The sequence below is a fragment of the Ptiloglossa arizonensis genome, chromosome 10 (genome assembly GCF_051014685.1).
Source record: "Ptiloglossa arizonensis isolate GNS036 chromosome 10, iyPtiAriz1_principal, whole genome shotgun sequence".
NCBI classification, from domain to species: Eukaryota; Metazoa; Arthropoda; class Insecta; order Hymenoptera; family Colletidae; genus Ptiloglossa; species Ptiloglossa arizonensis.
This window is the reverse complement of record NC_135057.1, coordinates 9,522,013-9,549,991: the sequence shown is the minus strand read 5'-3', so window position 1 is coordinate 9,549,991 and position 27,979 is coordinate 9,522,013. Positions and strand designations below refer to the sequence as shown.

At 29.8% G+C, this 27,979-nt stretch overlaps 7 protein-coding genes across 22 annotated transcripts; 3 read left to right on the top strand and 4 right to left on the bottom strand.

The window, feature by feature from the left end:
- Nucleotides 1–5: 5 nt before the first annotated feature.
- On the bottom strand, nt 6–6,895 carry Cdc14 (cell division cycle protein 14). Of its 11 annotated transcripts, none has more exons than XR_012993475.1 (11): nt 6,680–6,894; nt 6,016–6,460; nt 5,676–5,773; nt 5,305–5,567; nt 4,917–5,220; nt 4,477–4,846; nt 4,025–4,348; nt 3,803–3,949; nt 3,365–3,571; nt 2,945–3,183; nt 2,037–2,849 (listed from the first exon to the last, which is right to left on the bottom strand). XR_012993475.1 is itself a non-coding variant. In XM_076321675.1 (11 exons), exons 4-11 carry the CDS (start codon nt 5,722–5,724, stop codon nt 2,695–2,697), a joined length of 1,707 nt encoding a protein of 568 aa, XP_076177790.1. In that variant the 5' UTR covers nt 5,725–5,773; nt 6,016–6,148; nt 6,214–6,460; nt 6,680–6,894; the 3' UTR covers nt 2,038–2,694. The 11 variants fall into 11 exon arrangements, 10 of the variants coding, with proteins under 10 accessions (XP_076177797.1, XP_076177794.1, XP_076177790.1 ...); XM_076321675.1 differs by lacking the exon at nt 2,945–3,183 and having other exon boundaries at nt 2,038–2,737; nt 6,016–6,148; nt 6,214–6,460; XM_076321677.1 differs by lacking the exon at nt 2,945–3,183 and having other exon boundaries at nt 2,038–2,737; nt 6,016–6,088; nt 6,214–6,460.
- Nucleotides 6,853–12,412, top strand: Xmas (RRM_XMAS2 and SAC3_GANP domain-containing protein xmas). The gene is made up of 4 exons (XM_076321672.1): nt 6,853–6,933; nt 7,004–11,052; nt 11,149–11,430; nt 11,547–12,412. Exons 2-4 carry the CDS (start codon nt 7,031–7,033, stop codon nt 12,124–12,126), a joined length of 4,884 nt encoding a protein of 1,627 aa, XP_076177787.1. The 5' UTR covers nt 6,853–6,933; nt 7,004–7,030; the 3' UTR covers nt 12,127–12,412.
- Nucleotides 12,413–13,016: 604 nt separating this feature from the next.
- On the top strand, nt 13,017–15,594 carry Fzy (cell division cycle 20 protein fzy). The gene is made up of 7 exons (XM_076321758.1): nt 13,017–13,170; nt 13,244–13,380; nt 13,481–13,575; nt 13,652–13,943; nt 14,214–14,511; nt 14,589–14,905; nt 14,988–15,594. Exons 1-7 carry the CDS (start codon nt 13,058–13,060, stop codon nt 15,314–15,316), a joined length of 1,581 nt encoding a protein of 526 aa, XP_076177873.1. The 5' UTR covers nt 13,017–13,057; the 3' UTR covers nt 15,317–15,594.
- A 237-nt stretch (nt 15,595–15,831) lies between these two features.
- On the top strand, nt 15,832–19,572 carry In (inturned planar cell polarity protein). The gene is made up of 11 exons (XM_076322122.1): nt 15,832–16,072; nt 16,156–16,459; nt 16,537–16,809; nt 16,880–16,951; nt 17,027–17,283; nt 17,365–17,454; nt 17,550–17,892; nt 17,957–18,294; nt 18,375–18,703; nt 18,770–18,936; nt 19,017–19,572. Exons 1-11 carry the CDS (start codon nt 15,915–15,917, stop codon nt 19,500–19,502), a joined length of 2,817 nt encoding a protein of 938 aa, XP_076178237.1. The 5' UTR covers nt 15,832–15,914; the 3' UTR covers nt 19,503–19,572.
- Nucleotides 19,573–20,011: 439 nt separating this feature from the next.
- LOC143152240 (F-box only protein 6) lies at nt 20,012–22,192 on the bottom strand. 5 transcript variants are annotated; one of them, XM_076322126.1, is made up of 5 exons: nt 22,130–22,192; nt 21,226–21,774; nt 20,988–21,131; nt 20,655–20,902; nt 20,013–20,467 (listed from the first exon to the last, which is right to left on the bottom strand). In XM_076322126.1, exons 1-4 carry the CDS (start codon nt 22,142–22,144, stop codon nt 20,681–20,683), a joined length of 930 nt encoding a protein of 309 aa, XP_076178241.1. In that variant the 5' UTR covers nt 22,145–22,192; the 3' UTR covers nt 20,013–20,467; nt 20,655–20,680. The 5 variants fall into 5 exon arrangements, with proteins under 5 accessions (XP_076178238.1, XP_076178244.1, XP_076178243.1 ...); XM_076322127.1 differs by having other exon boundaries at nt 20,014–20,396; XM_076322123.1 differs by having other exon boundaries at nt 20,012–20,902.
- Nucleotides 22,193–22,495: 303 nt separating this feature from the next.
- Rpl18a (ribosomal protein L18A) lies at nt 22,496–23,677 on the bottom strand. The gene is made up of 3 exons (XM_076321475.1): nt 23,597–23,677; nt 22,978–23,157; nt 22,496–22,908 (listed from the first exon to the last, which is right to left on the bottom strand). Exons 1-3 carry the CDS (start codon nt 23,612–23,614, stop codon nt 22,573–22,575), a joined length of 534 nt encoding a protein of 177 aa, XP_076177590.1. The 5' UTR covers nt 23,615–23,677; the 3' UTR covers nt 22,496–22,572.
- A 282-nt stretch (nt 23,678–23,959) lies between these two features.
- LOC143152354 (uncharacterized) lies at nt 23,960–27,962 on the bottom strand. Of its 2 annotated transcripts, XM_076322372.1 has the most exons (8): nt 27,435–27,962; nt 27,101–27,212; nt 25,471–27,021; nt 25,340–25,354; nt 24,863–25,223; nt 24,511–24,800; nt 24,318–24,429; nt 23,960–24,237 (listed from the first exon to the last, which is right to left on the bottom strand). In XM_076322372.1, the coding sequence occupies exons 1-8, from the start codon at nt 27,445–27,447 to the stop codon at nt 24,115–24,117; spliced, it is 2,577 nt and encodes an 858-aa protein (XP_076178487.1). In that variant the 5' UTR covers nt 27,448–27,962; the 3' UTR covers nt 23,960–24,114. The 2 variants fall into 2 exon arrangements, with proteins under 2 accessions (XP_076178487.1, XP_076178488.1); XM_076322373.1 differs by lacking the exon at nt 25,340–25,354 and having other exon boundaries at nt 27,435–27,955.
- Between the last annotated feature and the right edge of the window lie 17 nt (nt 27,963–27,979).

Here is a 27,979-nt window from a genome sequence, read left to right as displayed (position 1 = left end):
CTGTGCTATGTTATTTAACAGTATTCAATCTTCAATGTGACATGTACATAATTCTATATTGAGTTCAACTATGTAATTACAGATTATGCACAAAGAATTTTACACATAAAATTCACAATGTTTAATCATAAATCGGATTTTTTCAAAACAGCCAATTTACAATTTATTTCATGATTACAAATTCCTTTCAATTAAAACATGTACTTTCTCCATAGTCTTAAACTTTAGGACCTAATATACAATACATTATTTTACATTATTAAAATATCTTCATTCTTATATATTAATGACACTTTTTAAAAAATGCATTAATTTGTTAAAATATTCATCATTTTACGAATTGATCTTATATAATTACAAGAATATGTATGTGTGTATGTGTGTGTACACGCACACGCACACGCACACGCATACAAGTATTGGGTAATCCACTTTAATCTACAAATGAATTTATCGTGAAAAGTATGTTGTATCGAAAAAACTGACAAAATTCAAGTGTCTACCATAGCATTGTTTAAACAAAATTTACATATTTTGTTTGTGCATATATAAACGGCATATTCAAAAAAATTCAACTATATTAAATGTTGTATATTGTTATTCAAAAATTTAAAAATAGGATCTTCTTGTTTAAGAAGCAAGCTATAGCCCAGGTAATTTATTTTTGCCAATTCTACTGTTCCTTACAAAATTCTTTAAGATCAATATTCTTATTTCCTCTATTCAATTTATTTTCCACGGTAAAGCCATCTATGAATTACAACAGATTATATTAACAAAAATATTACATTCGTCCGCGTATTACATATTTACTATGTAACCATAATTTTAACTAGATATTTTACATTAAAAAAAGTTCATAAAACAATAATTGTACATGATTCATACTGTACACTCTCGCATATCATCGTTTGAATGCATTCCAATGACTGCTCTTTTACTATCAACATTATTATAAAGTTTATGCAATGCCTCTTAAATAGTTAAAAAATTGGAAATTCTTTAATGTTTTCACAGTACATTTTAAGCATATTTTTATAAAGTAACTTTGCCATACCAAACAGTTCAATATGTACATTATATAATTTGGTAAGTTTTAATTGTAGAATAAAATTATATATTAAAGTGATTAATGAGTGGAAGAAATGGGTGAACAAATTATTTTAAATAATGAAGAAACTATTACAAATAAGAAATGCTCTCAAACTGTACAAATCCGGCTATACAATTCATTGCTTTATAAAAGCTGTTACAGTTCACCTCAGGTGATAGTACTTCTTTCTAAAAAAGTATGGCGTAAAAGTATATAAACACTTGTAACAGCTTATAATCTTATCTTTATAACTATGCTTAACAACTTTTTGAATAATAAACTTATTTATTTACACTGTATACAAGGCTACTGATTGCTATTAATGTTTTTAACTGTATCTCCAGATTATATAAAAAAATGTAAATAATTTATATTCTGAATTACTTTCACCAATATTCTTGCTAAATGAAAATAATATTAAAATGATTAGACTGATTAGTAATCACCACTTGTGCATCTTATTTCATGTTTTCTTCTTACAGTTATTAAAATTGAACAAAAATTGTTTTTATTAATTTTCTTTATAAATTATTAATAAATTCTGGCAAATGTATGTATCATTGATAGAACCAACAACAGATTGTGCTGATAAAATTTAGCTAAACATTTTATATAAAATTCAATATAAATAGAGATTGTAAGAAGATAAAACTTTTGCAATCATTATAATTGTCTCCTTTAATTACATTTTTTTATATGTTTTGTATCAAAGTTATTGTAAGATAGTAAATTTAAATACAGTAAAAAATATAACATCTTACACACTTACATTAATGAACAAAAAATCTGAAAACACAGTTAAAGGTGCTACATATAATAATGCAGCTTCATATTGTATAATACTTATGTCAAATTCATTTTTATTACATTACGATTGCAATTTCTGATTAATGAATGTTATGTATGTAATATGATTAGCACAATAATAAATTTATATAAAGTTATGTCTATTTGTAAAATCTATATTCACCATAAATTGCTGTTTCAACTTAGAATTTAAAAATCTATATAATACAAACACTCTTTTATAATTGAATAGATGTATGAGCAAGAGTAATGTTTGTGTATAGATATTACATCTCGTATAAGACAAATAAGTTATGTTAATCACACACATATAAGTAAAAATGCATATTGGGATTGTAAGTTTCTATTAACTTTCTGTCAAAAGCAAAGAGAATGAAAATAAAAATTAATATATCAAATTTCGTCGTTCGAAAATATTTGTATACGTTTTTCTGACCAGCAGAAAGAAATCGTAAAAAAGGAAACTAACGAAAACCATGCTGTTTCCTCTTGCGAATGTTCAACATATCGCAGAACATGGAAGAATTTGTAAAATCTGTGCAGAATGCATGTAATTGTGAGAAACTTATACCCAAGATACATATGAAAATAAAGTAACTACCTTGAAAAAGCTATGACGACGATTGCAGATCTATTTAATCTTCGTTGATTATGATAAAAAAAACTTGGGCAATAGTTGCTCAAGTTGAAGATTGAAGATCAGTGAGATGGTTTTACTGAATGGTTGAATTTAAGCGATGAGCTCTTCGGCGTTGATGAAATGCTCGAGTTACGGCGCTGAGAATATCGGTTAGTCATCTGATAAATGCAGTTTTATAACTTTTGGTCGTGCGCGCACTGCAAGTCACAGAAATAAATGGGAGCAGTTTGTTAGCCACCTCAGGAGCTATTTGATCCCTAAGCTCTAAACGTAGCTTATACAGTTTAGAGGCCTGGACAGTAATCCAATCTAATAAAAAGATGTTCCATTTTTATATTTTTAGATCATATCTAATTTTCTAAATAATACATACTGAACTAATTAATTTGGGTACTATTACGTACAAAAAGTCATAAATAAATGATCTCATTCCATTGTTATTTGTCCAGGCCTAATATCATTTTAAGAATTACTATTACATGCCTTCAATGAAAATTTCTTCTTAGTGCATGCTGCATGCATATTAATGTTATAGACCAGGAATGTGGGAGCTTCTGGCATAGCTTTGCATCCTTGTATATAATTTAATATATTACATATTGAGAAATTGGACAGCTATTTATGTTTTTTGAAATTCATTATTCTAATAAAAGGATAGAAGCTGAATTATACATGTAATACAATGCACGAAAGGAGCTTATTTTAGACACAACATGAAACAAAGCTATAATAGGAAAAAATGCAGAAGTTATGAAATTTTTATAAAGAAAACTATATAACTGTTACTTAGCAAAATTTGGATGGTAACAGTTATTGAGACTTACTGTCTTAAAGAATGATCGCGATTTACTCGATCTGCAGACCTGAGTATCATATTCATGCCTTGTTGTAGTTGCATGGCTGAATAATTTGCAGACGCATTTGTAGTACGAGTCTCTGTGATGCAGGAGGTTCTTATACTGGCCCTTGTCACTGGTTTCGATACAGATATTGAAGTAATGGAAGAAGTGGTAGTTGTGTTGTTGTTGTTTCTATAATATTTAGTAAAAACAGTGATTCTGTATTTACTTTCACAATATCCAACATGCAGAACACGAACTAAATTTAGTACAGTTATAAAGCTGAATTAAAAGAATGTTATTATAATTCAATAAAAAATTAAAATATTAAAAAAAAAAAGCATGAAAATAATAGGAGAATGAACTATTAAGAAAAATAATAAATACACATAACAGTTATATAATATATACCAATTTACCGACCTTTTAGCAATACTTGTAGCTGTTGATCTAGGCAATACAACACTCTTTGTGGGATCTTCCTTTTCATTTCCTGCTAATGTATTGATTCTGTTCTTCTGACTTCTTGCTCGTAATCTTATTTCTCTCTCTGTTAGTCTTAAGTAAGGACTAAAAGTGAAATATATATCGATTAATAAATCCACTTTCTGACAATAAGTTAAAATATACTAATATGGCACTTACCATCCAATAGTTGTATTAAGCGTGTGATTTGTTGGCAAACCTCGTCTTTTGGCTTTAATTATATTTAATTTATCACCTTGACTCAAATTCTTATATTTAGTTGCACTGGTACTGGCACCAAGTGTATGGTCGTCTAATGTAATTCCATCTACTCTATGTATTATTCCAGAAACGTTATCTTGTATTAGGTGAGAATCTTTTAGATTAGAAAAAAATGCTGTCTTAGGTCTACCAATTACAGAATATATTCCATGTTTGTGCACTGGAATTCCATATTTTGATCGTAGTGGCTCTTTCACGAAAGAGTGAAAATATGGCTCATTACTAAAAAACAAAATTTATGAGTAACAAATATTATATTGATATTTGAATTATAAATTGCTTGATATGACACTTTTAAACGTTCTTTTTAGCAATAAGTTAAAGAAAAAATATTTAACACAAGTACATACTTTTCTAACCATTTTTGTTGATGTCCAATTACCGAACCTGGTCTACATATTCTTAGCCATGCAATTGCTTCATGAGCTGTTAAATGATAATGTTTCATGATAAAAGAACTTATTAAAGAACCTGTTCTGCCAAGTCCTGCTTTACAATGTACCGCAACAGCACCTGGTGCAGTCTCTGCTATTTTAAGAAATTGGAGTGTAATTGATTCTGTTGGAGTTGAACCATCAAGAAAAAATAGATCTTTATGATCAAATCCTGCATTCGTGAAACTTGAAGCATCATATATTTTTTTGTTGAGACGTATGATTGTAGTTACATTGTTGCGTCGAAAATATGTAAAATATGTTCCTGGTGCGTGAAGTGGATACCCTGTAGAGAAAAATAATAAAATAAAATGATTAATCACAATTTAATCCAGAACTTCGATAGAGATGCTTACCATTTTCTATTTTAGATTCAGCACACGGCCCACAAAATGCAAGAAATTTACCAGGAACAATCCAATTTAAATCTCCATTTTCTACTCTTTCAAAATATTCATATTCTTTGACACAAAAATCTTCAAAATTAAAAAATCCAAGTTTGTGGCACTTATATATAGCACTCAGACATGCACTCAAGGATATCGTATTGAATGGCATCACATCAACAGAAGCATCACGAAACACAGTAAATGATGGACAATTAGGAGTATTGGTTAAACAGTAGTATGCTTCTTCTGCTGTATGTTTACAATATATTATCTAGAAAATACATTGTCATTAACATTATCAATATTTCAAATTATGGTATACATTATATTGAATAGCATAAATATAGAATCTTACAGCATAGCTTCCTATAAGAAAAGCAGCATTGATTCTCTTCTTAAGATCCATAGTTGTATAATGTACAATTTTCTTTTTTCTTAACGTTATTGCCTTCAATTTTTTATTAACTTTCTGGCAATAATGATATAACTTGGCAAGATTCAATGGACCAAAATCATGATAAAAATTTTGATAAACTAATTCGTCATCGATACTGAAATAATGGATGTTTGGACTCTTTGGCTTTATCATTGTCCTCAATGTTACAAAATATAATCGATCTAAAAGAAAAAAGATGGCATATGCATGCTTTTAAAAATAAATTGAAATATAGCTAACATGAAATAAAGTTCATGACTAAATTTTACACATTCTTGGACTCCCTTTACCTTTTATGAATTCTGTTGAGCACACTATTATGTCGTTTGTATCCTCCATTATTGATTTGTACTAATTATCTGGTATTGAGAATACCAACAGAGCAAGCCTGTCATCAGTGCAACCGAACAACAAAGGACACAATTTAATTAGCACAATCAGAGATCATAAGAAATATATAAACACATAGAAGGTTAGAGTAGGTGTAGCAAAGGTAAACTGGATCCATTTACTAACGCACGATTACGTTTCTACCGGACATTTAATAGATATGAATTGACAATTAGGACACCGCACAAGACGGTACAGTCCGTACTGGTTCGTACTATGTTCAAGAACGCTTGCACTTACCTGCGTGACCGTTACAAGATTCAAACTTGGTCAATCGAGAATCAGCGATGGCCGATCGGTTGCGTCGTAGGCCCTTCCGGTTATATTATACATTCAAATATTTGTTACATTGCGTACATCTTTCAATTTGTTTCTATTATTTAACATTACTGTTTTTGAAAAATATCATTGAAACATTTATTTTTTGTGTATACTAACATCATTATCCGCCATAGAAGCAGAAGGTTTCGTATATACTGCCATGTTGGTTGCCTTTGCAATATTAAACTTATAACGACGTATGAACTCGATGTCTAGGACAAGGAAGATCGTAGGATGTTCACCAATGTTGCATAAAAGCCTCAGGCTAGGATGCAGACGATGTTATACGTTTATAGCACAATTACGTCGTGACGATTTTCACCCGGACTTTATTTGGCGAAGACTAGGCAATATTTCCAATAATCTGAAAACAGCGCACTCTATCCAATGAAACATCCCTACATTTTCCGTACATTAGCATTATTGTTTTTAAATTTAAATTAAATTTAATTTCTTATGCAATTTTTTCTGAATTTTTATTAATATTTTTTTATTTAGCATTACTATATTTTTGAAATACTTTACATATTTAAATGACAAACGCAGAACAATTTTATATTTAAGAATTTGTTCGTATACTTGCTTCTGATTGTTTGATCATCTTTTCACATCTTTTGATAGTTTATTTAGACGTATATACATATAACACTGCTGTTCATGGATAGCACCTCTTGTGCGTTTGCCTCTTTCTACATATCGCATTGTGTTGTATGAAATGCAATATATAACGTTGTAGCAGGTAGCCGCAGCGTTCTTCGCCATGCAACGGACACAAAGTGGGGGCAACTTATGGATAGAATTGACTTCCAATAAACAGCTACAACTCTAACCATAACCGTACTTATAGTAGAAGAAGTGTAAGCTAGGTGTCAGTAGGTGGAAATATACAGTATGACGTTTTTCTTAGTGGAACTACAGAAAAAGGAAGTAAACAATGGAATCTAAAGAAAATACACAAACAGATGCAATTTCAATGGATACTATGACTTCAAAAGGATTTATATTTTCTGAACCGAACATACTTAACCCTCCTAAACCTATTAATTCTGAGGTTAGTTCGGAAGAGGTATTCGATACATTCGTTACTAAAAAGAATGTATATACTTTTGTTACGCCAACAGCAGTGTCTCAACCAAGCGCTCAAGATGTACCCACTTATCAGTCAAGTATTTGTAGTAAACAATATAAGCCTAAAATATCAAGACACTCGTATAAATCAGCAGTTAATGTATTTGCCCAAGCACTTAAAGATACTACAATGTTTGAGCAATTAAAGAAGAATTCCAGATCACAACTTACTAAAATTAATCCAGAAAATTCCATAACATGTACAAATGTACCTCAATCGTTACTTACAAAAATGGCAGCAAGGGAATATTTTCTGCTGTTTGGAAATCTTTTGAAAATAATTATTAGTCCTAAGAAACAAATAATTACTGTGACTTATGCTACCAAAGAAGAAGCAAATGTAGCTTATAATAAAAGTGGTGAATATTCAGGAAAGAAATTTAATGTAGAGTGGACAAAATTATGCGTATTACCAAAATCTCCTATAAAGAAAAAAGATTTGCCAAAAAACATTGTATCAAATTTTTTGAAATCACCTGATGATGAAATTAAATCAGAGTTAAATGCTATGATGAATTTGGAGTACAACTTACACAGTGATTATAGAGACAATTTTGATGGGACTTTATTTAAAAGAAGTAAAGTATTACGATCAAACAATATGTCCAAGTCTGCAACTAGAATAGAGAAAGCATCTGCTAAATCGGAAAAACTTAAGTCAGATAGTCAAATATCAGATCTGTTACCTAATGCTACCTTTGAGGAACTACAAAATATAATTCATCAACCTGCATATACCTCTGAAGATAAATATAAAGTATTAGAAGCAAGAGATCGACTCATGCGAATGAGGCAAGTTAAGTCACACACATTAGCAGCAGCTAGAATAATGATCGGCACATGTCCTGATATGTGTCCTGAGAAAGAACGATTAATGCGTGAATCAAAAAGACAATTAGCATTATATGAACAACTTGAAGGCAATGAATATAAAATAAATCATTCAATAGCAGTCAAACAGTACTCTAGATCTTCAGCAGATCAAGAAGAACCAATGGCACATGAGTTGAGACCAGTGAAATCTTTAAAAATGACTATGAGTTACTTACTTCATGAAATAGCAAATCTTTGTGATCAACAGGGAACAAATTTGGGGGAATGGTATCATTTCTTATGGGATAGAACAAGAGGAATTCGAAAAGATATAACACAACAAGAATTATGTTGCACTGATAGCGTTGAGCTAGTTGAACAGTGTGCTCGATTTCACATAGTATGTTCTGAAAGGCTTTGTGCTGCGGATCCATCTGTTTTTGACAAAAAAATTAATTCTGATAATTTAACAAAGTCTTTACAATCATTGAAATATATGTACCATGATTTAAGAGTAAACAAAATTAACTGTAAGAATGAACCTGAATTTTGGGCATATATTATTTTATTAAATTTGAACAATAGCAATTTTATGTGGGATTTACAAAGACTACCAAAAAGTATACAAAAATCACCAGAAGTTTTATTTGCATTAGAAGTATATTCTGTTCTTGAATCAAATAATTATTATAAATTTTTTAAACTTGTTCGTAAAACCACATATTTAAATGCATGCATCTTACTTAGATATTTTAATCAAGTAAGATTAAAAGCATTATCAGTAATGGTAAAAGCTTATTGCAGAACAACATCGACAGCATATCCATTGTATGAACTAATAGATATTTTAGGTTTTGAAGATGAAAATGAAGCTATTTACTTTTGTGAACAAATAGGTTTAAATGTTTCAAAGGATGAACTACACATACTATTAAACCGACAAAATTTCACCATGCCTCTATTAAATATAAAACAAAATAGAGCCTGTAATGTAATAGAGTCTAAAAGAATTATGCAACAATTATCTATTGGAGAATGTATAGCTGCAGGAAAGATGCCAGAAAGAACTTACAAATACCATAAGCCACATAACAGTTTCAATTTGCATGGTTATTTAATGCCTGATTCTGTTAATGCTGAAGATCAAAGTAAAAATGTTGTCAATAAATCAAGTGACCCATATGAGTACATAGATGAAGACTCAGTGCAAACTAAGATTCCCATAAAAATTTCTGATAAAGGTCAAAATAAAATTGAAACTGCAGTTACTGCTGAACATACTACCTCATGTAAATCAGTATCAGATACTGAACTTAATGTAAATGTCTTTGCACCTATGAAATCTGATATTAATGTGTCTCTTACCTCTAAATCTCAAACACAAATTGATAAATCTCAACCAGATGTATATGCATTGTTAAAATTAAAAGACAAAGAGAAGAATGCAAATATATTTCATTTAACATCGAAACAACAAGACAAAGTATCAAATGAAAATAAAACCAGTGAATCTTCTACTTCTTATAGTCCACTCAATGCTACATCAACAACTTCAAATACTCCTAATATATTCTCTAAGCCCTTTGAATCACCAGGGTACAATGATGTTGTTTCACCATTTGCAACAGCTACAAACAAAAGTATATTTTCTGGAGTTGCACAAGGAAATATATTTACAAGAAGTTTCACACCCTCCACAATATTTTCTAATACATACTCAAATGCGCAAACTGTTTCAAATTCATCTAATGTTACAAATACTACAACTACTACAAGTAATAATAATATGAAAGAGACGCAGAATATTTTTACTCGCACAGAACAAGCACAAACTGAAATTTCAGAAGAAGTAAAAACTGAAAAATTAAAATTGAAAGAACAAGAATGTGCTAAAAGAATGCAATGTATTAATGAAACAGCAAAACAAGTTTTGAATACTTTACAGACAGAAATTGTACAAGACTATTGTTCTGATATAGTACAAGAGGAAATTAATAGAATAAATAATTGTAACATATTATGCGAAGATGTTAGTAATCAAATTTTAAATACAGTTACTCATGAAATATGTAATAGTACTTTGCAAGAAGAAATTATTAATACACAAAAACTGCATGAAATGTTAAAGAGAATAAAAAATAGAACAATTATAAAATATTTCAATATATGGAAATATAATGCATTGAAAAAAAAGCACCAGAGAAAAGCATTAGATAATACACCAGTATGGTTGCAAAAACACTCAAGTGAACAATGTGCAAAGTTATTGTACTCCAAAGAACAAGATTTAGTTATTCAAAATATGTGTAAAAGACAAAATGAACAAGAAATTACTAAATCTTATATTGATTCTTTAGTACCAATTGAAGTTATAATTCATATGGGCATTAAAGAAAATCTGAAATCTTTGCATATAAATATGCATTCAAATTATTATTGGAAACTAATTATTTCCTGGCCAGATTTACATAATAAACCAGTTTTATGGCATCAGAAAAAAATAATGAATCAGTATCTTTGTCCTGAAGATTATACTGCAGAGCCTATTATAAAATCTCCTAAATTATACCAATTAGCTGAAGTTGAAACTCTACATATTTGCATTAGACACTTTGAAGGTCTGATTAGTGATCATAATTTAATAGGATCAGATGGTCTTCTATTTATAGTAGCTGCTTCTGAAGAAACTAAATCTATTATAAAACGTTTAACAAAAACTATATTGTCAAGAGATAGACTTATGCCTATACCTCTTGTATTTATTGCCTTAGGTGATATAAACTTTGAAACTCAAGATAAAGTGATTGTTCCTAACTTGGAAAAATTATTGAAAGCAGGATATTTGTCAACATACACAATTATGCATGAAAAAGATTTAACTGAGAAAACAATTTTAAATTTGACACAAAGTGCAATACTTTGGTTATCCATAAACAAATCACCTCAAAATCCATTAGAGATGGATTACTTGCAAAACATTTATGATACTTGTTTAACAGAAGAATTATGGTTGAGGTATTATAATTAATGGCATTTTATTTTGTTTACATAGATTTTTTCTTATCAAAAGTTTACTTATGTAACATTCATAATATCTTGATGTTTTTACAGGATATTGGATGATTCACCCTTCAATGAAAAATTATCATATGCTTTAAAGGAGCCCAACTTCATAATTAATTTACATAACGAAGCAGTCGATCATTTAACAGATATAATATTAGATCCAGAATCTTTCATGTATACAAACTTTGCTCCAGAATTTAAAAAGTTTATCAAAAATCAATATATGATGCCATGTACTTATGAGTATTTTGATGATGCTTGGAAGAAAGATGATTACAAGGAAAAATTACAAAAATTGATGTCTAGTTTTAAATTACCTCAATGGAAGTAAGTAATGCAAAATATTCTTTGTATGCACTACTTTCAATTTATATTTATTATTAATAAAAATTATGTGTGTGTATTTATGTCAATTTATTTAAATTTATTTCTGTTTATTTTAGATATCCATGGCCAATAAATAATAGTAGCACACTTTGTCAAAGTATAACAAATTACTGTCAAGAAGCATTAATTAATACTTACAGTAATGAAGTGTCCCATAGTATATTAAGCCACTTATATTTCACATCTGGTATTTCAACTGTATCAAACTTTATCGATATCCTATTATATATTGTTAAGAAAAAGTTATATCTTTTCGACAAAGATATGAAAGTGATCTATAATAAGAATCATATAAAACATTTTCGAACTCTACCATGGTGGTTCAAATCTAACCTGTTAACTGAATATAAAATTGTACTGAAAGAATGTAATATGCAAGAAAATGAAAAGGAAAACGAGAGAGAAACAGATATTAGCGAACCAATTGCAAAAAGACAAAAACTACATAAATTTCAAGAGAATGACATCGAACAAGAATCGTTAGAAGAATTTTGTAAAAGTAGTCAAAGACAAGTAATGGAAGTACATTATACCTCAAAAAAGGTTGAAGATTATTTAAAGATACATAAACAGCAAAGTTTCTTATTTGAGGAAAAATTGAAGAATGCCTTATTCGATGAAATTGAATCTACTTAAAGGCACGTAAATATGACACCTATTTTTGCTCCTTTGAAATATTTACAATACCTCATAGACTACTGTATTTTACAGTATTGTTTAGAAAATAAGATATATGATATAAGTAACATAAAAACGTAGCTTTTTAATATAAAAATGTTGAATTACAAGACTTTCCTAAGTATGATGTACAAAGTAGGACTTTGAAGTATATTTATAACAAAATTCTAGAAGTATATGTTATGTTTAAAATGCATAAACCTTATAACATTTTGTATATAAGATTTTCAATCAACATATTAATGTCAGAATACATGTATATAAACAAATCGAAATCCCTTCTGTGTTATTTTAATCCATTCTTAGATATTTAAATTTCCAGGAGAATGTAATCATTATTACGTATATACATTTAACTCTTACATAATAGTGTCAACTTGAAATATAAAACAGAAAAGAATTATTATTAAGTTACATGCAATATTAAGTGAAAGGATCGACATTTATTAATTGGCTTGAATATGTATCTATTTGATCTATCTTAATACTGTATATATTTCATTGAATTTGAAAATACGCCTTTATTCTTATGACGACCTCTGGAGGGAAATTAACACACGAAGACCTTTAAATTTTAACGGACTTTTTAAATGCCGAGTATTCGGTTCGTTTCAAGCAAGTTGAGTTTTGTGAACAAAGACTTTTATGTTTCTGAGTGAAAAATTATAATATTTTTACATAATTTCGTACTTTGATACTCTATCTTATTTTTCAAAATTAAGTTTGTCGTTTAACTGAATTAGAATAAAAGTAAATCAATTTAATTGTTTCAAATGCAATAATACCACAAAGTTTTCTTATTTTATTTCTCTTTTGAGTTTAGTTTAATTTACTCTATATTTTTCAACTCAGATCATTATTGTTAATCCTTAAATTACATATTTTGATCATGTCTCATTTAAAATACATGAAAGAGATAAATAGTTTAACTCGTATGGATGAAGCTATTAAAGGACCGCTTCCAAGATGGCAGAAGAAATGTTTAGAAACATCAAATTCCAGGTACTATTTTATTATTTTATTATTTTATTTTTATCAAAACACTTTTAACCGTTTTATTTGTTTGTCTATACAGTGTCAATCTTAGCGTTAATTCGTCACGAAAAGTTACAAATGGATCGTTTGCAGTTGCCAGTACAGGAAGAACACCAACCAAAAAAAATGATACTCGAACTAAAAAAACACCTTCTAAAGGTTCTAGGAAATCACCAAGTATGATACTATTTTTATAATTTACAATATCTATAATTTAGGGTAAACTATTTTTAAATTATGATAATTCTGTATGATTTTTTAAATACTATTTAATTAGGTCGTGCTTCATCTACACCTGCTAAAACACCCAGTGGTGGTGATAGATTTATACCCTCAAGATCAACAACCAATTTTGATCTTGGTTATTATAAGGTATATATTTTTCATAGTATCCAATTGTTACATTGATGTATCAAAGTATTAGGTATAGAGTTACTATAATCTTTAGATTCAACAACAAGTAAATGCAGAGAAAGATGAAGAGAAAGTGGACAATGCAAGTCCGTCTAAGAAAGAAATGCAACGTCTTATAGGAGAAAATTTACATGGTGGTGATATTAATAACATGAGAGTTTTGTCTTATCAAAACAAAGCACCAGCCCCACCAGAAGGTTATCAGAATCCATTACGAGTTGTATATAGTCAAAGTAAAACTCCAGCGAGTGTAAAAGTGTGTACAAGATACATTCCACAAACTCCTGATAGGATATTGGATGCTCCAGAAATTATTGATGACTATTGTAAGAATTTTTGAATGTTTAATATGTACTCATAGTTAATAAAGTTTAAGGATTCTCTGAATAAACTATACCCTCTTGGAAAAGTATTCCAATATTTTTCTAGTATTGGAATTTTATCATGAGAATGAGAATGCACTGAAATAAATTAGGAAGGGTAGTCTCAATCCAGGTGTTTAAAACATTAATTGGAAGAGTTTATATTGTGAACACCAAAAAGATTTTAATATTTACTGTCATCAAATATCAATAACAATTGCATGTATATTTCAGATTTGAACCTGATTGATTGGTCAGAGGGTAATATTTTAGCTGTAGCATTAGGTGCTAATGTATATTTATGGAATGCTGCATCTGGAACAATAGAACAATTATTTGAATTAGAGGGCAATGATTATATTTGCTCTGTTGCATGGATTCAAGAAGGCCCATATTTAGCTGTAGGCACCACAACAGGAAATACAGAATTGTGGGATTGTAGTCAAACAAAAAGAGTACGTGTAATGAATGGTCATTCAGCTAGAGTGGGATCTCTTTCTTGGAATTCGCATATTTTAACAAGTGGATGCAGGTACAAATTTTCATAATAAATATAAATTTTATACTGATAAAAAAATTTCAGTATGTGGATTTTGCTTTTATTTTTAGAGCAGGACAAATAGTACACCATGATGTTAGACAAAGAGACCACTTGATATCGACAATAAATGCACATGCCCAAGAAGTATGTGGTTTAAAATGGTCACCTGATGGAAAGTATTTAGCAAGTGGCGGTAACGATAACATGCTTCAAATATGGCCGGCAATTGCAGGGCAGAATAATACACACACTCAACCAATTTATTCGTTAAATCAACATCAAGCTGCTGTAAAAGCACTTGCATGGTGCCCTTGGCAAACTAATATTCTTGCAAGTGGTGGTGGTACTGCTGATAGAACAATTCGATTTTGGAATTGCAATACAGGTAAACAGAAAAATGATTGTATATGTAAACTAAAAAATATGAATTTAATTTAAACATCTATTCTTTTCAAATATTTACACAGGTGCCTGTTTAAATACTGTTGATACCAAATCACAAGTGTGTTCTTTGCTTTGGTCTACAACGTATAAAGAGATTGTATCTGGTCATGGATATGCGCAAAATCAATTAACAATTTGGAAGTACCCAGCAATGACAAAGGTCGCAGAACTTACAGGTCATTCTAGTCGTGTTTTGCATTTAGCAATGTCTCCGGACGGTACTACAGTACTTAGCGCAGGAGCTGATGAGACTTTAAGGTTGTGGAAATGTTTCTTGCCTGATCCACACAAAAAAAAGGAGACGAGCGAAATGAAATCCATTCCTTCTAGACTTAAACAATCGATCCGATAATATGTTTATATTAATAGATGAAATAAACTTTCGTGTTTACTTGTAAATGCAAAACAGAGTGACCTACATTTTAAGAGATAAGAGTTTATAATGTGGTACTGCATCATTAATCCTTTATGAAAGTATTTAAAATAAATTCGACACACTTGGTACCTGGTAGTATCGAGTTATTTTTGAGAGGACTCGCATATTTAGTTTAAATACTATTTTCATAACAATAATTGTACGTATAAATGAAATAAGTTAGAAAATATTTAAGTTTGAATTCATTTTTACTGTAATAAAAATATTTTATAAAAATAAACACATTTTAATTTTAATAAAAAAATGTTCATCAAATTCAATACTTGTATTTTAAATCTATTGTCTATCACTGTACCTAAGTCCTATGTGCTATACCAAGGTGAAAGGTATTTCAAGCCCCCACCCCTTTTATTCATGCATTCAAGTCTTCAGGTAACATTTTCTTGACCCAACCTTTTCAAGGAAGAGTAAAACGAAATAAATGTTTATGTCACAAGTAGTAATAATCTGAAATAAGTTTTCAAATATTTGAAATAAAGTATTATACAAATTTTTGCAATCACATTGAAAAGACATGGATGAAGCAAGTTCTAAAAATGTATTACTAAAATTACAGTGTAAATATAATGATCAAATTTGTTCTGTAGACAATATAAAAGATGATAATGAACATGACTGGTGGGCAAGTGACAGTGGATCAAGTACTGGTTCATATTATTCAGATACAGATAGGTGCTTGAAATTTATATAATTTTTATACAAATTTTTAATTGAATATATTCTTGTATAGTTTCCAATATTTTACATTATTACAGTTCTACAGCAGAATGGGAATCAGAAATTAGTCCTACTGGAGAGTTATTTTATATAGAATCGGCAGCAGAAAGTATAACTGATGATCAATGTTCATTTAATGAAACACAACACAATACTCAACCAGAGTTGACAAGACGTCGTAGTACAAGAGCTGGAAAAATTATGCGACTTATAAGGCGCAAAGAAAGCAAACGTTGGAGCACAAGAAATAAAAAAAGTAATCCCAATACTGTATCAAACAATATAGTAAATTCAGGAAAAGAAGGGAGTACAATTAAAGAAGTGACATTCAGGGATTTTCAAGTAAATGCTTTATAGAAATTATGTAAGTTTTTTTGATAATAATACATATTTCAAATAAAAATATGTGAACATTTTAGGCAGGTGAAATTCGAGAAGTTACATTATGGGTTGATCCAGATAGAAGACATAAATTGGGAAGGAGAGCTACATTATGTGAAGCATATTTTGGAATTACTGCAGGAGTCTTTTCAGATAAAACACGTGTTATGGTTGCTGGATTTATTCCAGATGGAGAAGCAATGAAAAATAAAAACATTAAAATTGGAGATTGGTTGCGAAGTATAAATTCAAATGATGTTACATACCAAAATTTGGATCACATATTATCTGAAATAACTGTTTCAACAAATGTAAGAATTTAAATTATAATGTAAAATTATAAAATTATAAAATTATAGTTAATTTTTATTTTTTATTCAGATAACATTAGAATTACAAAGAGTTGCAGGTATTGATGTTACAGCAAAATTGCCTGGATTAAATTGTCCTAAGGTAACAAAACTTTATATAATTTAGTACAATTAAAACATTTTACAGGTGAATATAATTTATTATTTTCCTCATTAGCAATCTATATTAGTACAGAGATTAATGAATAAGGAAGAAAGCAAAGACCTAATGCAGTCAATATTAAATTATCCACTTGGTGTATTATATCTACAAACTACAGAACTTTCAGAAATGGGACCAGAATTACAAGGTGTTCTTTATACACTTCCGCGATCGGAAAATAAAAATGCTCACTCTATTTTGTGCACAGCAAGAGGAGCTTTTATAACTCTTAATCACTTATTGCAAGGAATAGCAGGTTTACAACCTACTAGGTATTATTGAATATTGTATCACTTGTCAATATAATTTTTATAATATATGCTCAATCGCATTTTATAGTACAACTTTTATAGTACTACTGTACAGATAGCAGAAGAGGAAATTCACATTGTGTATACATCTCGTGATGAAGAATTGCTTTTAATAGCCTTACCAAAAAAATGGTGAGCAATAATTATCTAATATTTGTATGACATAATAATGATTGACAATAGACAATATGTATATATTTATATTAAGTTGCGTTCAATATTTTCAGTTGTAGTCTTGAAGAAACAGTTAGTTTATCAGCTGATATAGTTAGAACTCTAGAATTCACATACCAATCATTAACAAAATGTTTCACGCCACAGGAAAACCATTTGACTTTAGATCATTTTTTCATTTTAATCATTCAGCGATTACTAGATATAAAGAGTTATGTGAATAATGTAGGATTAACTAATCGTTGTATAGAAATTCATAATGACTTTGAAAATATGGAAAGTTACAAATTTAGAAGTACCTTTTCAGTTGCAAATTTCATAGAGTTATCAAGAGATGCGCAAATTCAAATTGATGCAGCTTTAAGTGAAATGGAAGCCATGGATTACAGGGATTGGGTATGTATTGTACATTAAATTAAGGAAAGAAGTCAAATAATATGAAACAATTTTACTTTTTTAGAATGAAGATCCTATGGACTGTCAAAGGCTGTATACAATTGTAGGCAGCTGTATCTATCACAAACATTATCTTCTTGGATCTCACTTAACTCATGATGATTTGATTGAGATAAATTCTTATCTCCGACAAAATTGTCTTTTCAATTTGATAACTAATGAACCTGTAAAAAGTCTTGTTATTTGGAAAAAAGTTTATCCTTCTTTATATAATCGTGGAAATATAGAAAATAGTAGAAGCACTCAACCATTGGTTCCCAATGGAAAGTGGTTTTTACTTGTTGTTGGATATGGATATGATTTATTAGCTGTCCTCTTAGAATCTGGCGGGTGTACTGCAAAGTAAAAATCACATTTTCTCTCAAATATACTTTTTCCTTTTAATCATATTTTTAAAATCTTTACTATTTTTATTATCATAGGTGTAGTGAAACTACTGGTCCAGATATATTTTATGTGGAAGAAGCTCAAGAAACTCTAAAACATATACAAAAAATAGGAGTAACAACATTGGCAGCTAAATGGATTGCATCTAATACAAGACCAGAAGTAATATCTTATGAAGATCATGCATCTGTAAAACCATCATCCAGTATTACAGAAAACTTTCTGGGCCTTATAAAATCAAATGATGTACAAAGTTCACCTACAAAGTCATCTCATATTATAACTACCAGTAGAAGATCTCAAGAAATACCTTCTATTTTAAAAAAGCGTAATATAGAAGAAAGTCCTATGGTCTTAGGATCTGGTAAATAAAATTATTAATTTCTATTTTACTCTATTATAAACAATAATACAATAACGTTTTTTATAGTATATTCTTTGCACACATCAGAAGATTCATTAAGTCAAGGAACAGGTGGAATTAGTGAAATAAGTGATGAAACAATGCCCATATTAGGAAGAAGAGCAACAAGAGAGAAAATTGCTAGTGGATCAAGGTATTCTGATGATAGTGATTCTGACATTGATATATATAAGGTAAAAACATATTTATTTTACTCTATATTTTGTGATGTATGCAATTTATATAAATATATATTTGTATAAAATCATTACAGAATGACTGTCGAATGTTAAGCATGGATATATCTAATATACGAGAAAATCTATTAAATCAAGTGGAATATTTGTCACCAAAAATATTGACAACAGGGAATAAGAATTATTTATATCACTATGTACATTTAGATATGGTCGAAGGGATTCTTTTATCTTCAAAGCCATTCGAAAATTCAACAAAGGATCGTAAAATTTTGATTAATTTTAACAAATGTGTTCATATTATACACAGACTATTGCATAATACAGTAAGATTTAAAAAAATGTTGAATTCAGATATGGACAAAACTGTAATTAATAAGAGTTTAATTGCTGTTAAAGAACATGGTGTGCTATTTGAATGGGAAAACATTACATACTGGGTTGTTGGACAATTATATACAACTCCTCATCCAAAGGAGTTATACGTGTGTTATCAAGATTCTGCGCCACAAAATTTAATTGAAGTAGCATTCAAATTACACTCATTGCATTCGTTAACATAAATTTTGAAATCCTTTTCTCACCAAAGTTTGAACTGTTTATTCAGTCACATTTAATCAATTTTTTTTTAACATTTTGAAATCCATTTTAACATTTTTAAAAGACTTTTTTTATATTCTACTTTATATATTGTAAGTATCTAGATAATTTTTGTATACGTATTGATATTATATATTAATTATTATACAATAGAATTTAAATGATAAAATCAAAGTATTGAATTATTGGGTAATTATAAAAATCTTCATATAAAGAGTTACAAATAATATTACCGTAATTTTGAACTAGAAAGCTTAACTCAAATAGTATATTTAAACTTCATTTATGATACATATTAAGATCAAGTTTCACTTAATTTATCATTTTTTGTTTCATTCACTTTCAAGTCATTCCTAATAATATTTAAATTATGCCTTTTTAGAACAATACGCATGTTTTATCACAATACACATTAGGTATTCTTTTTATAACTATGCAACATATATAAAACATAATAACTTATTTATATTTCAGACATAAATTTATACAAAATTTTACTTATTACACAATTACCATGCCTCACTCGTGCTTGTAATTTACACTATATTTTAGTTTTTATTTACAATTTAACAAATATTTAGTTAAATATTTAGTGCAATTTATAATTTCAGTAACAATGTACAATGTTTCTACATAATTATAATTGTTACATATTAAGTATTTAGGTATAACCTGAATTCTAATTATTGTTCATACTTCTAATGAATTTTTGGAGAAATCTAATTCAATTTCTTATAATAACTCCCTTATATTAAAGGCTTATTATTTTATATTCGGTGTAACATTTCTTTCCTCATTACAGTTGTGGATTGTACATTTGAGGAGCCTGAGGTGCAAATAAAGTTTGAGGGCTCCACCTGACATTTTAAAATGTTGAAATTTAAATAAATAAATACAAGGCATGAATCTTAATTTAAACATTTTACTACTGTAATAAAAAAAACTAGAATTAATTTAAAAGTTTTGATTAATAAAACAAATATATATAAAGTGTAATCATTCTTCTGCTTTTTGAAGTAACAAATTTATACAATTAAGTAGATATTTTCAATAAATATTATTGATCAATTCTTTAGATGGATTTAGTCAATAAACTTTCTTAAATATTTTCTTACAAATAAAACCTTTATGTGAATTAAAGCTATAAACTGTTTTGGTTGGTTTGAGAGTCTCCTTCATCATCGGTGCAATAATCTGTCATTCCCTCATTGTTAGAGTCCTTTACAGTGGGAAGTTTTACATAAACACAGGCACCTGCCATTTTACTCCCATAATGTCCTAGCCAAAATAATTGATCCGAACCTCCATGATAAAATGAAATTTTCCTAAGTCCTTGTCCATAATTTGTAAACTCGTGCGATACCTATTTATAACGGAGTTTTATTAATTCTATAGTACAATATTTTTCTAAATTTATAATTATTTCTATATAAATATAGAAAACATACATGATGCCACTGATTTTGTCTTTCTCCTTCAATACTATCACGAAATTGAAAGGAATCTAATACGTCATTATCTGCATTTAACAATTGGACAAAACACTCATAAATAGCTGGACAATCCCATCGACAACTGTACCATTCACTTACCTATGCAAATATAAATCATTATTTGAAGACTCTTTCTTATATAAACATCCTATTAAACGCACACAACCTTTCAAAAATTCAAACTTTATATTACCACTATTGGAGGTTGTAAATTGTCTAAAACATTTAATGTCAGTCCTTGATCTTGTAGATCAATTATTTGTATTTTAGCACAACGATGATAGGAAGTGACAAAGCAGCATTGCCTTCCTTCAAAAACAGGTTCGTTGCTTGGTAAAAGTGGAACTCCCACTGGAGGATTCTCCACTTTCCAATGATTACCCCCTTCACTAACAATCTTCCAATACTTATGTACCCCATCTTGTCCAGAATTATTTTTTAAAAGATTTCTTCTTACACATACACAATAATATATATGCCAAGTAATATCTTTATGTGGCAAAAGTAATTGGCCAAGCGATATTTCTGCTTTTTTGCGCCAGACATAATCTTGAATCAAAATTTTCCAACGTTTACATACTAGATGACAATTTAATAAAGACTTATAATCAACATAGCAGAAAATTTCCGCCAATAATTCCTGAGGGAGATACTTGTCACCAAGGATTAATCCATTTTCGCTTTTTTCATCGTACACTATTCGCATTTTCATCGAATGGTCATGAAATTGTCCCATTTTACGCTACGAACCGGTAACATAAAAATTAACTTAACAAGCAATGTAAAAATAATATTGTTATCTACATTTGAAAATGTTTACACATGACAAACACACAGTACATGCTTGTTTAGGAAGAGTCAAGCAAGTAACCTATCACGTAACGCTGAATTTAAACATGATCATATTTCTTACGTTATATTTTGTTCAACATATGGACTATTTCTATGAAATTATTATCAGTTTTATCGACTTTTCCAAAAATACAAAGAAAGGACGGATAACTCAAAACTCACATATTATAATTTTAATAGAATTTTAACACTGAAAAGTAAAATCAGATTATAATCCACCCAGTTTTATGAATCATAATACATACGTGGCAAATACGCATATAGATCAGCACCAATCAGTACTGTCCAGTATATAGAGGCTCCTTACTGTGGCTATTTCCCCTTCTAATAGTTCCTTTTCACCATATACCTATATTGTTACAAAGTCGCGCAACGCTAAAGAGGTAACCATGACAGTCTACAACATCTTTGTCGCAAGAAGGCTTATAGATGTTATTTATGACAAATGTTTCATATCATGTTCCTAGCTTGAACAGATCTAACACAGATAATTATTTGAATCTATCATTAACATTTTAATTTCTAATGAAACTAAATTTTATGAATATTGCAGATATTTTAATCATAAAAAGTAAGAATGTCATGAGCATAATAATGAAGGAGATAGCATATAGAACAAATGTCCTTTTATTTCCTTTAGAATAATATACATTAAATGTTAATGTACAAAACACTAGGCTGACAATATTTAAAGGAAATAGGTACGTGGTTTCCGAACACTAAAGAGTGGCATACGATTCTTATGATGAATACGTTTTGGTAATGGGAATCTGATTTTTGAATCATGGAATTGTTTAACCTGGGGTCTTCGACAATTTATTGCTTTCACAACTTCAACTTTGATAATTTGGATAGAGTGAGCACGAGCACGATGACGAGCTCCCATATCTCTGTAACACTGTGTTACAGCACCACTGACAGAAAGATCTCTGTATTCTCTATACATGTTGTGTGTGCCAGATCTTGAATCATATCTTAACCAAATTCCAAAATTTTTTATTTTAGTTGGAGTTTTCTCTGAAATCTAAAAATATATTAAATTAGAAATATTGTATAAATTCTTTTAACAATATTTAGTTTGCTTAATGATTACCTGCTTGAGAGATACAATTTCTCCAGTAGATTTCTTGAATTTTTTGAGTTGACGTAAGAAATACCAAAATCTAGACTTTGCAACAATAGCATCAGGAGCAAATATTCTCATTTTATACAAAGGTGTGGTTTTTTCTTTTTCAGTCGGCAATTTACGACCGACTACTTCGAATTCTTTTAGCTATAAAATAAAGATATTGGTTTAATTTTCATTCCGAGGAACTTATACAATATAATTTTAATTCCAATTTCTAATATAAGTTGTATTAGTTTTAAGTGTATTTATACATAATCAAATTTGACGTATTGGAAGCAGTAAACATTAATTCTTATCACATAAATATATGAATATTTATCAGATAGAAATTAATCTCAAATGATATCTAATTTGTTCCTACTTCAAATTTAACAAAACATAATTAGTGAGGAAACTGAAACAATTCGAACATGTGTCGGCAATCATGCCATTGTAGGTTAGGTTAATGTTAATGTTATAATTAAACTTTAATTTTATTATTTCAGACGAACTTTTACAGCATATAAGGTAAAATAATTGCAAATTATTATATTTAATGAATAGATTTATCATTTCTTGGATATAACTTTGAATATTTACTTACTTCACCCTTAGCCTTCATTGTGTCGTGTGTACTGTATTACGATAAACCGGAAAAAGAGAACGCTTCCTTCGCGTAAGTCGGAAATGGAGCCATTTAATTTTCGAATGACTGAATATTTTTATATTCAAATTTTCCTAATATAAATTGAATGCGTTATATTTATTTATTTAGTATTGTCTTTAATATTGCTTCGATATGGTTATAATTTACATATTGTATAAGTATCCAATATATTTATAGTGGCACTTTATTTTAAGGGCCACAATGTGTATTTCTCGAAATTAAAAGTAAATAGACAGAAATTATTATACCGATGGCTGTTTCTTTTACTGAATACATTTTATTAATGTTTATAATAATAAATGTATGCATGAAGTTTTATCGAACTTTTATTGAGCACAATTACAATTTTATCTTGTATAATTTAATATAGGGAAATTGCAGGTTTTGTATATAGTTACACAGTGCTTGCAAATCTCGTACAATATTTTTCACATATGTGTCAAAACATGATCTCGTTATAAAGACATCTTACGTCCTTCAATAGATATACCCACAGCTCTTCTAGTAGCTTTGATCCTTTTATTATCTATATAATTTTTCATGTGCCTCTCAAATCTGTTCATTTGTTTCTTAGTGCTCTGTTAATACATATTTCATTAATGATTGTAAACTAGCATTATAATAATATTATAATTACATGTAGGAAAATTATATTTACCCTACTAATATCGACATCAGATTTCCAATCTGGCCGTACAACGTAATCTTTATTGGAAGGTCTAGGAACTCTAGCTCTTCCAACCCATCCAGGATCTCCAGGTCTCAATGGTCTAAGTAAAATAAATTTAGTAATGTTTAGACAAAGTTAATTGATTTTTGTAGTAAAAATTTGTTATAGTAAGAATCCATACTTAGCGTCTCCTTTTAAAGCTTTATTGATATCTTGAGACTTTTGAGAAGAACCACCGTCTTCGGTTTTTTTTCTTTTTTGAGGTGTTTGTTCTAAATCTCTTTGCATTCTTTCCTCTTTTGATAATGCTTTGAAGTCAGCCGACAGATTAAATATGGGACGTGCCCATTCATTAATCAATTTGCCTGCACGTTCTTTGTTTTCTTTAGTTTCTTTTGGATGTTTGTAAAGATACATTACAGCTTTGCCAATACCAGATTGTTTCAAAGAACCCTGATCAATTCTTGGAAACTGAAATGTATGTTACATTATTTTATGTTATTTAAATGTAAACCTTACATTGAAAAACTTACTTCCCACAGAAGTTTTAAAAGACTGTCTCTAATTTTTAAGGAAGGCAATGATCGATCAGGCATCGGAGCTAACCAGTCTGTCAAAACTGCCAATACATTGTGTTCTAAAAAGGCTAATTGTAGGTCATGCTTTTTTAGCTGCGATAATACTTTCGGTAACATGGCTATTTTGTTAGTAGCAGGATGATTTTGTTGATTTAATTTTCTGTCTTCATCTGATGCAGTTCTCATATCAGATAAAAGTTGAGCTATAATGTCGTCATTGTCATTGATTATATCAATATCTTTTCTTTTACGTCTTCGTGATTGTTCTTCTTTCTTACGGACCAACATACGATCGAAGTCCGACAAAGCATCGTTTCTGCAAATTATTATTGTATTCAATCTTTATAAATTTTAATGTATAAAGGTTTTTCATTTAACTATTAATAATATTTTGTTATAATATTCAGTGTTCTCGCACATAAGATTACTTACACATATCTGCTACTCCTGATAGGCGTACATTAAAGAAGATATGCATTAGCATTACAGTTAAATCTTAAAAGTATTATCTCACATAATGAAACATTACATTAACTTTTAAACATGCAATTTCATTGACTTACAGTCCCCCATCTGCGATAATTCCGTCGTCAGAATCTTCGTTTTCTTGTTGTTTAGTACTAGCAGCATCTTCAAGCTGTTTATTTCCTGCTTCTTCGACTTCTTCCTCCTGTTCATCTTCGTTTTTCTTTTTTTCTGTTACTTCATCATTACCTTCGTTTTCCGAGTCTGATAATCCATGTTTTGATTTTTTGGTTGCTTTAATCCCGTCGTCTTCTTCTTCGGAATCGGATAGAACTCTATTTCTTTTTCTGACAGCGCTTTCAGAATCTTCGCTACGGCTTCTTGATCTTTTTGATTTTGATGCTGAGCGAGATCTTGATCTTGAACGAGATTTAGATCGGGAGGAATGTCTAGATCTAGCTGCTGAGCCTGATCTTGATCGCGATCGCGATCGCGATTTAGAACGTGACCTTGATTTTGATCGTGAACCTGAATGAGATCTTGAACGTGATTTTGATTTTGAATGTGATCTCGACTTTGAACGTGATTTTGATCTTGATCTTGATTTTGATCGGGATCCTGAACGTGATCTAGAACGTGACGCTTTTGAGCTGGAACGAGATCTAGATCTAGATTTAGAAGATCTCGAACTAGATCTTGATCGAGAACTTTTTCTTGAATTAGGAGACTGTGATCCTTTTCGTGATCCTGACACCGATCTCGATTTTGATCTTGAAACCGATTTTCTTGAGCCAGATTTTGAGCGTGATCTAGAGCGTGATCCTTGTCTCGAACCTGATGGCGTTCTTGACTTTGAACGCGTTGAAACTTTCGGTTCTGCAGAAGGTGATCTGGACAAGGATCCTTTTCGAGATGTTCTAGGTGATTGTTTCCTTGATCCTGAACCAGATCTAGATCGAGATCTCGATTTATGTTTTCCATTCAGAGAATTCGTAGGTGATTTTGAAGGCGAATTTTTTCGGGAACTGGGCGAACCTTTTCTTGATCCATCCACTGATTGGGATTTTGATCTTGAACGAGATCGGGAAGGTTTAATACGTGACGGAGATGGAGAAGGTGACCTTTCTTTGTCATCCGAAGGAGATCTAGATCTGCAATGTTCTTTTTCACCTGGACTCCCTGATCGGGATCGAGATCGGGCTTGAGAAGATCTTCTTGAACCTGATCGTGAACGAGATCTAACAGGTATTTTTGGGGAAGCAGAAGGAGAACAAGAATTCGACCGAGAATGACACTTGGAACATACAGATGAGGAAGGAGATCTCGAACAAGAAGGGGAATTTACTTTTGGGGAAGAACATTTGGATGGTGGATTACTTCTTTTAGCGGAAGTCGATCTGGACCTAGATCGCGAATTTTGACGAGATGCTGGGTTAGAACTTTTCCTAGATTCTGCTAACGAAGAACTTCTCGATCTTGATGGTGATTTTGCAGAATGTATCGAATGTGGAGATTGCGATTCATTTTGTACATTTTTTCCATCTCGTCCTGGAGAAGGAGATTTAGAAGGCGATGTCCAAACAAATTGCGAGGAAAGCGAAGTCAAGGATGATCTACAATATGACTGTACAGGTGAAAAACGATTGGATCTAAAAGAAAGAATTTCAAACATTATGTTATATTACAAATAAAGTTGTGTAACTATTTAAATAAATACGATTTTTGAACCTAGGAGAACGACTAGCGGAGTTCGACATAGATGTACTTAAAGGAGATCTTTGGGAATCTACCGATGTACTTGGAGACTTTTCGTGTTCTTCTTCCGATTCGCTTCTTTCTTCTGAAAACAAAATAGCATTGCATTAGGATTATAAAGCAGGTTGAAATACTAATATTTCCAAGTATATTACATAAATATTGCAATTAATATTAACAGAACTAAAATTTCTCTATATATATAAATAAATATATTTTTCATTCATTTTTACTTTACTATTCTATTTCAATAATTTTCTTATTTTGCTTTAATAGACTTTGAAGAAATTAAAAAAATTCCATTTACCTTCTCGATTCATTGCACTTATATACAAATATACACCTTGTCACTAATCGGGAAATACTCCTCTAAAATGTTAAAAGTTAGTGATTTTCTATCGAAGACCCGCTAAATTGTAGGACACCTTCTTGTTTTTAACAATAAATCAGAATTAACAAACATGCTCGAGGAAATATATTTACGTTAAAATAACACAAGAAGTGAAGAAAGTTCACACGAGACGCGCGTGATTGGTCATTTCAGTTTTGGCTTGCCACTTTGTCAGGTTAGACGTTTAGAACGAACCAATCGCTATATTTTGTTAATTAAATGGAACCTGTACCACAGACATTTATGATCGTGTTACGCGCATTATCTTTAAATTCTGCTATGGAAATCGTCGAGTGCAATTATTTTTGATATCTCAAAGTTTTTGTATCGTTATAAGAAATATTTTTTTAAGGGATTGCTGTAACAATTAACGAGTGTTATTACTTAGTTACGAAAAATTAATAAAATTCATGTTAAATTTGAAAAATCAATCGTGATTTCACTTTCTATTTAACATATAT

Excerpts from the sequence above, each read along its gene's own strand:
- Cdc14 (XM_076321678.1), bottom strand. The coding sequence starts at position 5,724 with ATGGAGGATACAAACGACATAATAGTGTGCTCAACAGAATTCATAAAA. Across the intron at positions 4,349-4,476 it reads CAACAAAAATGGTTAGAAAA|TAATGAGCCATATTTTCACT; the intron begins GTATGTACTTGT and ends TTTGTTTTTTAG. Across the intron at positions 3,950-4,024 it reads CTTAATACAACTATTGGATG|TCCTTACTTAAGACTAACAG; the intron begins GTAAGTGCCATA and ends TTTCACTTTTAG.
- Xmas (XM_076321672.1), top strand. The coding sequence starts at position 7,031 with ATGGAATCTAAAGAAAATACACAAACAGATGCAATTTCAATGGATACT. Across the intron at positions 11,053-11,148 it reads ACAGAAGAATTATGGTTGAG|GATATTGGATGATTCACCCT; the intron begins GTATTATAATTA and ends ATGTTTTTACAG. Across the intron at positions 11,431-11,546 it reads TTTAAATTACCTCAATGGAA|ATATCCATGGCCAATAAATA; the intron begins GTAAGTAATGCA and ends TGTTTATTTTAG.
- Fzy (XM_076321758.1), top strand. The coding sequence starts at position 13,058 with ATGTCTCATTTAAAATACATGAAAGAGATAAATAGTTTAACTCGTATG. Across the intron at positions 13,944-14,213 it reads AGAAATTATTGATGACTATT|ATTTGAACCTGATTGATTGG; the intron begins GTAAGAATTTTT and ends TGTATATTTCAG. Across the intron at positions 14,906-14,987 it reads ATTTTGGAATTGCAATACAG|GTGCCTGTTTAAATACTGTT; the intron begins GTAAACAGAAAA and ends ATATTTACACAG.
- In (XM_076322122.1), top strand. The coding sequence starts at position 15,915 with ATGGATGAAGCAAGTTCTAAAAATGTATTACTAAAATTACAGTGTAAA. Across the intron at positions 17,893-17,956 it reads CCATGGATTACAGGGATTGG|AATGAAGATCCTATGGACTG; the intron begins GTATGTATTGTA and ends TTACTTTTTTAG. Across the intron at positions 18,295-18,374 it reads TCTGGCGGGTGTACTGCAAA|GTGTAGTGAAACTACTGGTC; the intron begins GTAAAAATCACA and ends TTATTATCATAG.
- LOC143152240 (XM_076322123.1), bottom strand. Across the intron at positions 21,132-21,225 it reads ATTTACAACCTCCAATAGTG|GTAAGTGAATGGTACAGTTG; the intron begins GTAATATAAAGT and ends ATATTTGCATAG. Across the intron at positions 20,903-20,987 it reads GACAAAATCAGTGGCATCAT|GTATCGCACGAGTTTACAAA; the intron begins GTATGTTTTCTA and ends CGTTATAAATAG.
- Rpl18a (XM_076321475.1), bottom strand. Across the intron at positions 22,909-22,977 it reads AAATTGTATCTCTCAAGCAG|ATTTCAGAGAAAACTCCAAC; the intron begins GTAATCATTAAG and ends ATATATTTTTAG.
- LOC143152354 (XM_076322372.1), bottom strand. Across the intron at positions 27,022-27,100 it reads TCCGCTAGTCGTTCTCCTAG|ATCCAATCGTTTTTCACCTG; the intron begins GTTCAAAAATCG and ends TCTTTCTTTTAG. Across the intron at positions 24,430-24,510 it reads GCTTTAAAAGGAGACGCTAA|ACCATTGAGACCTGGAGATC; the intron begins GTATGGATTCTT and ends TATTTTACTTAG.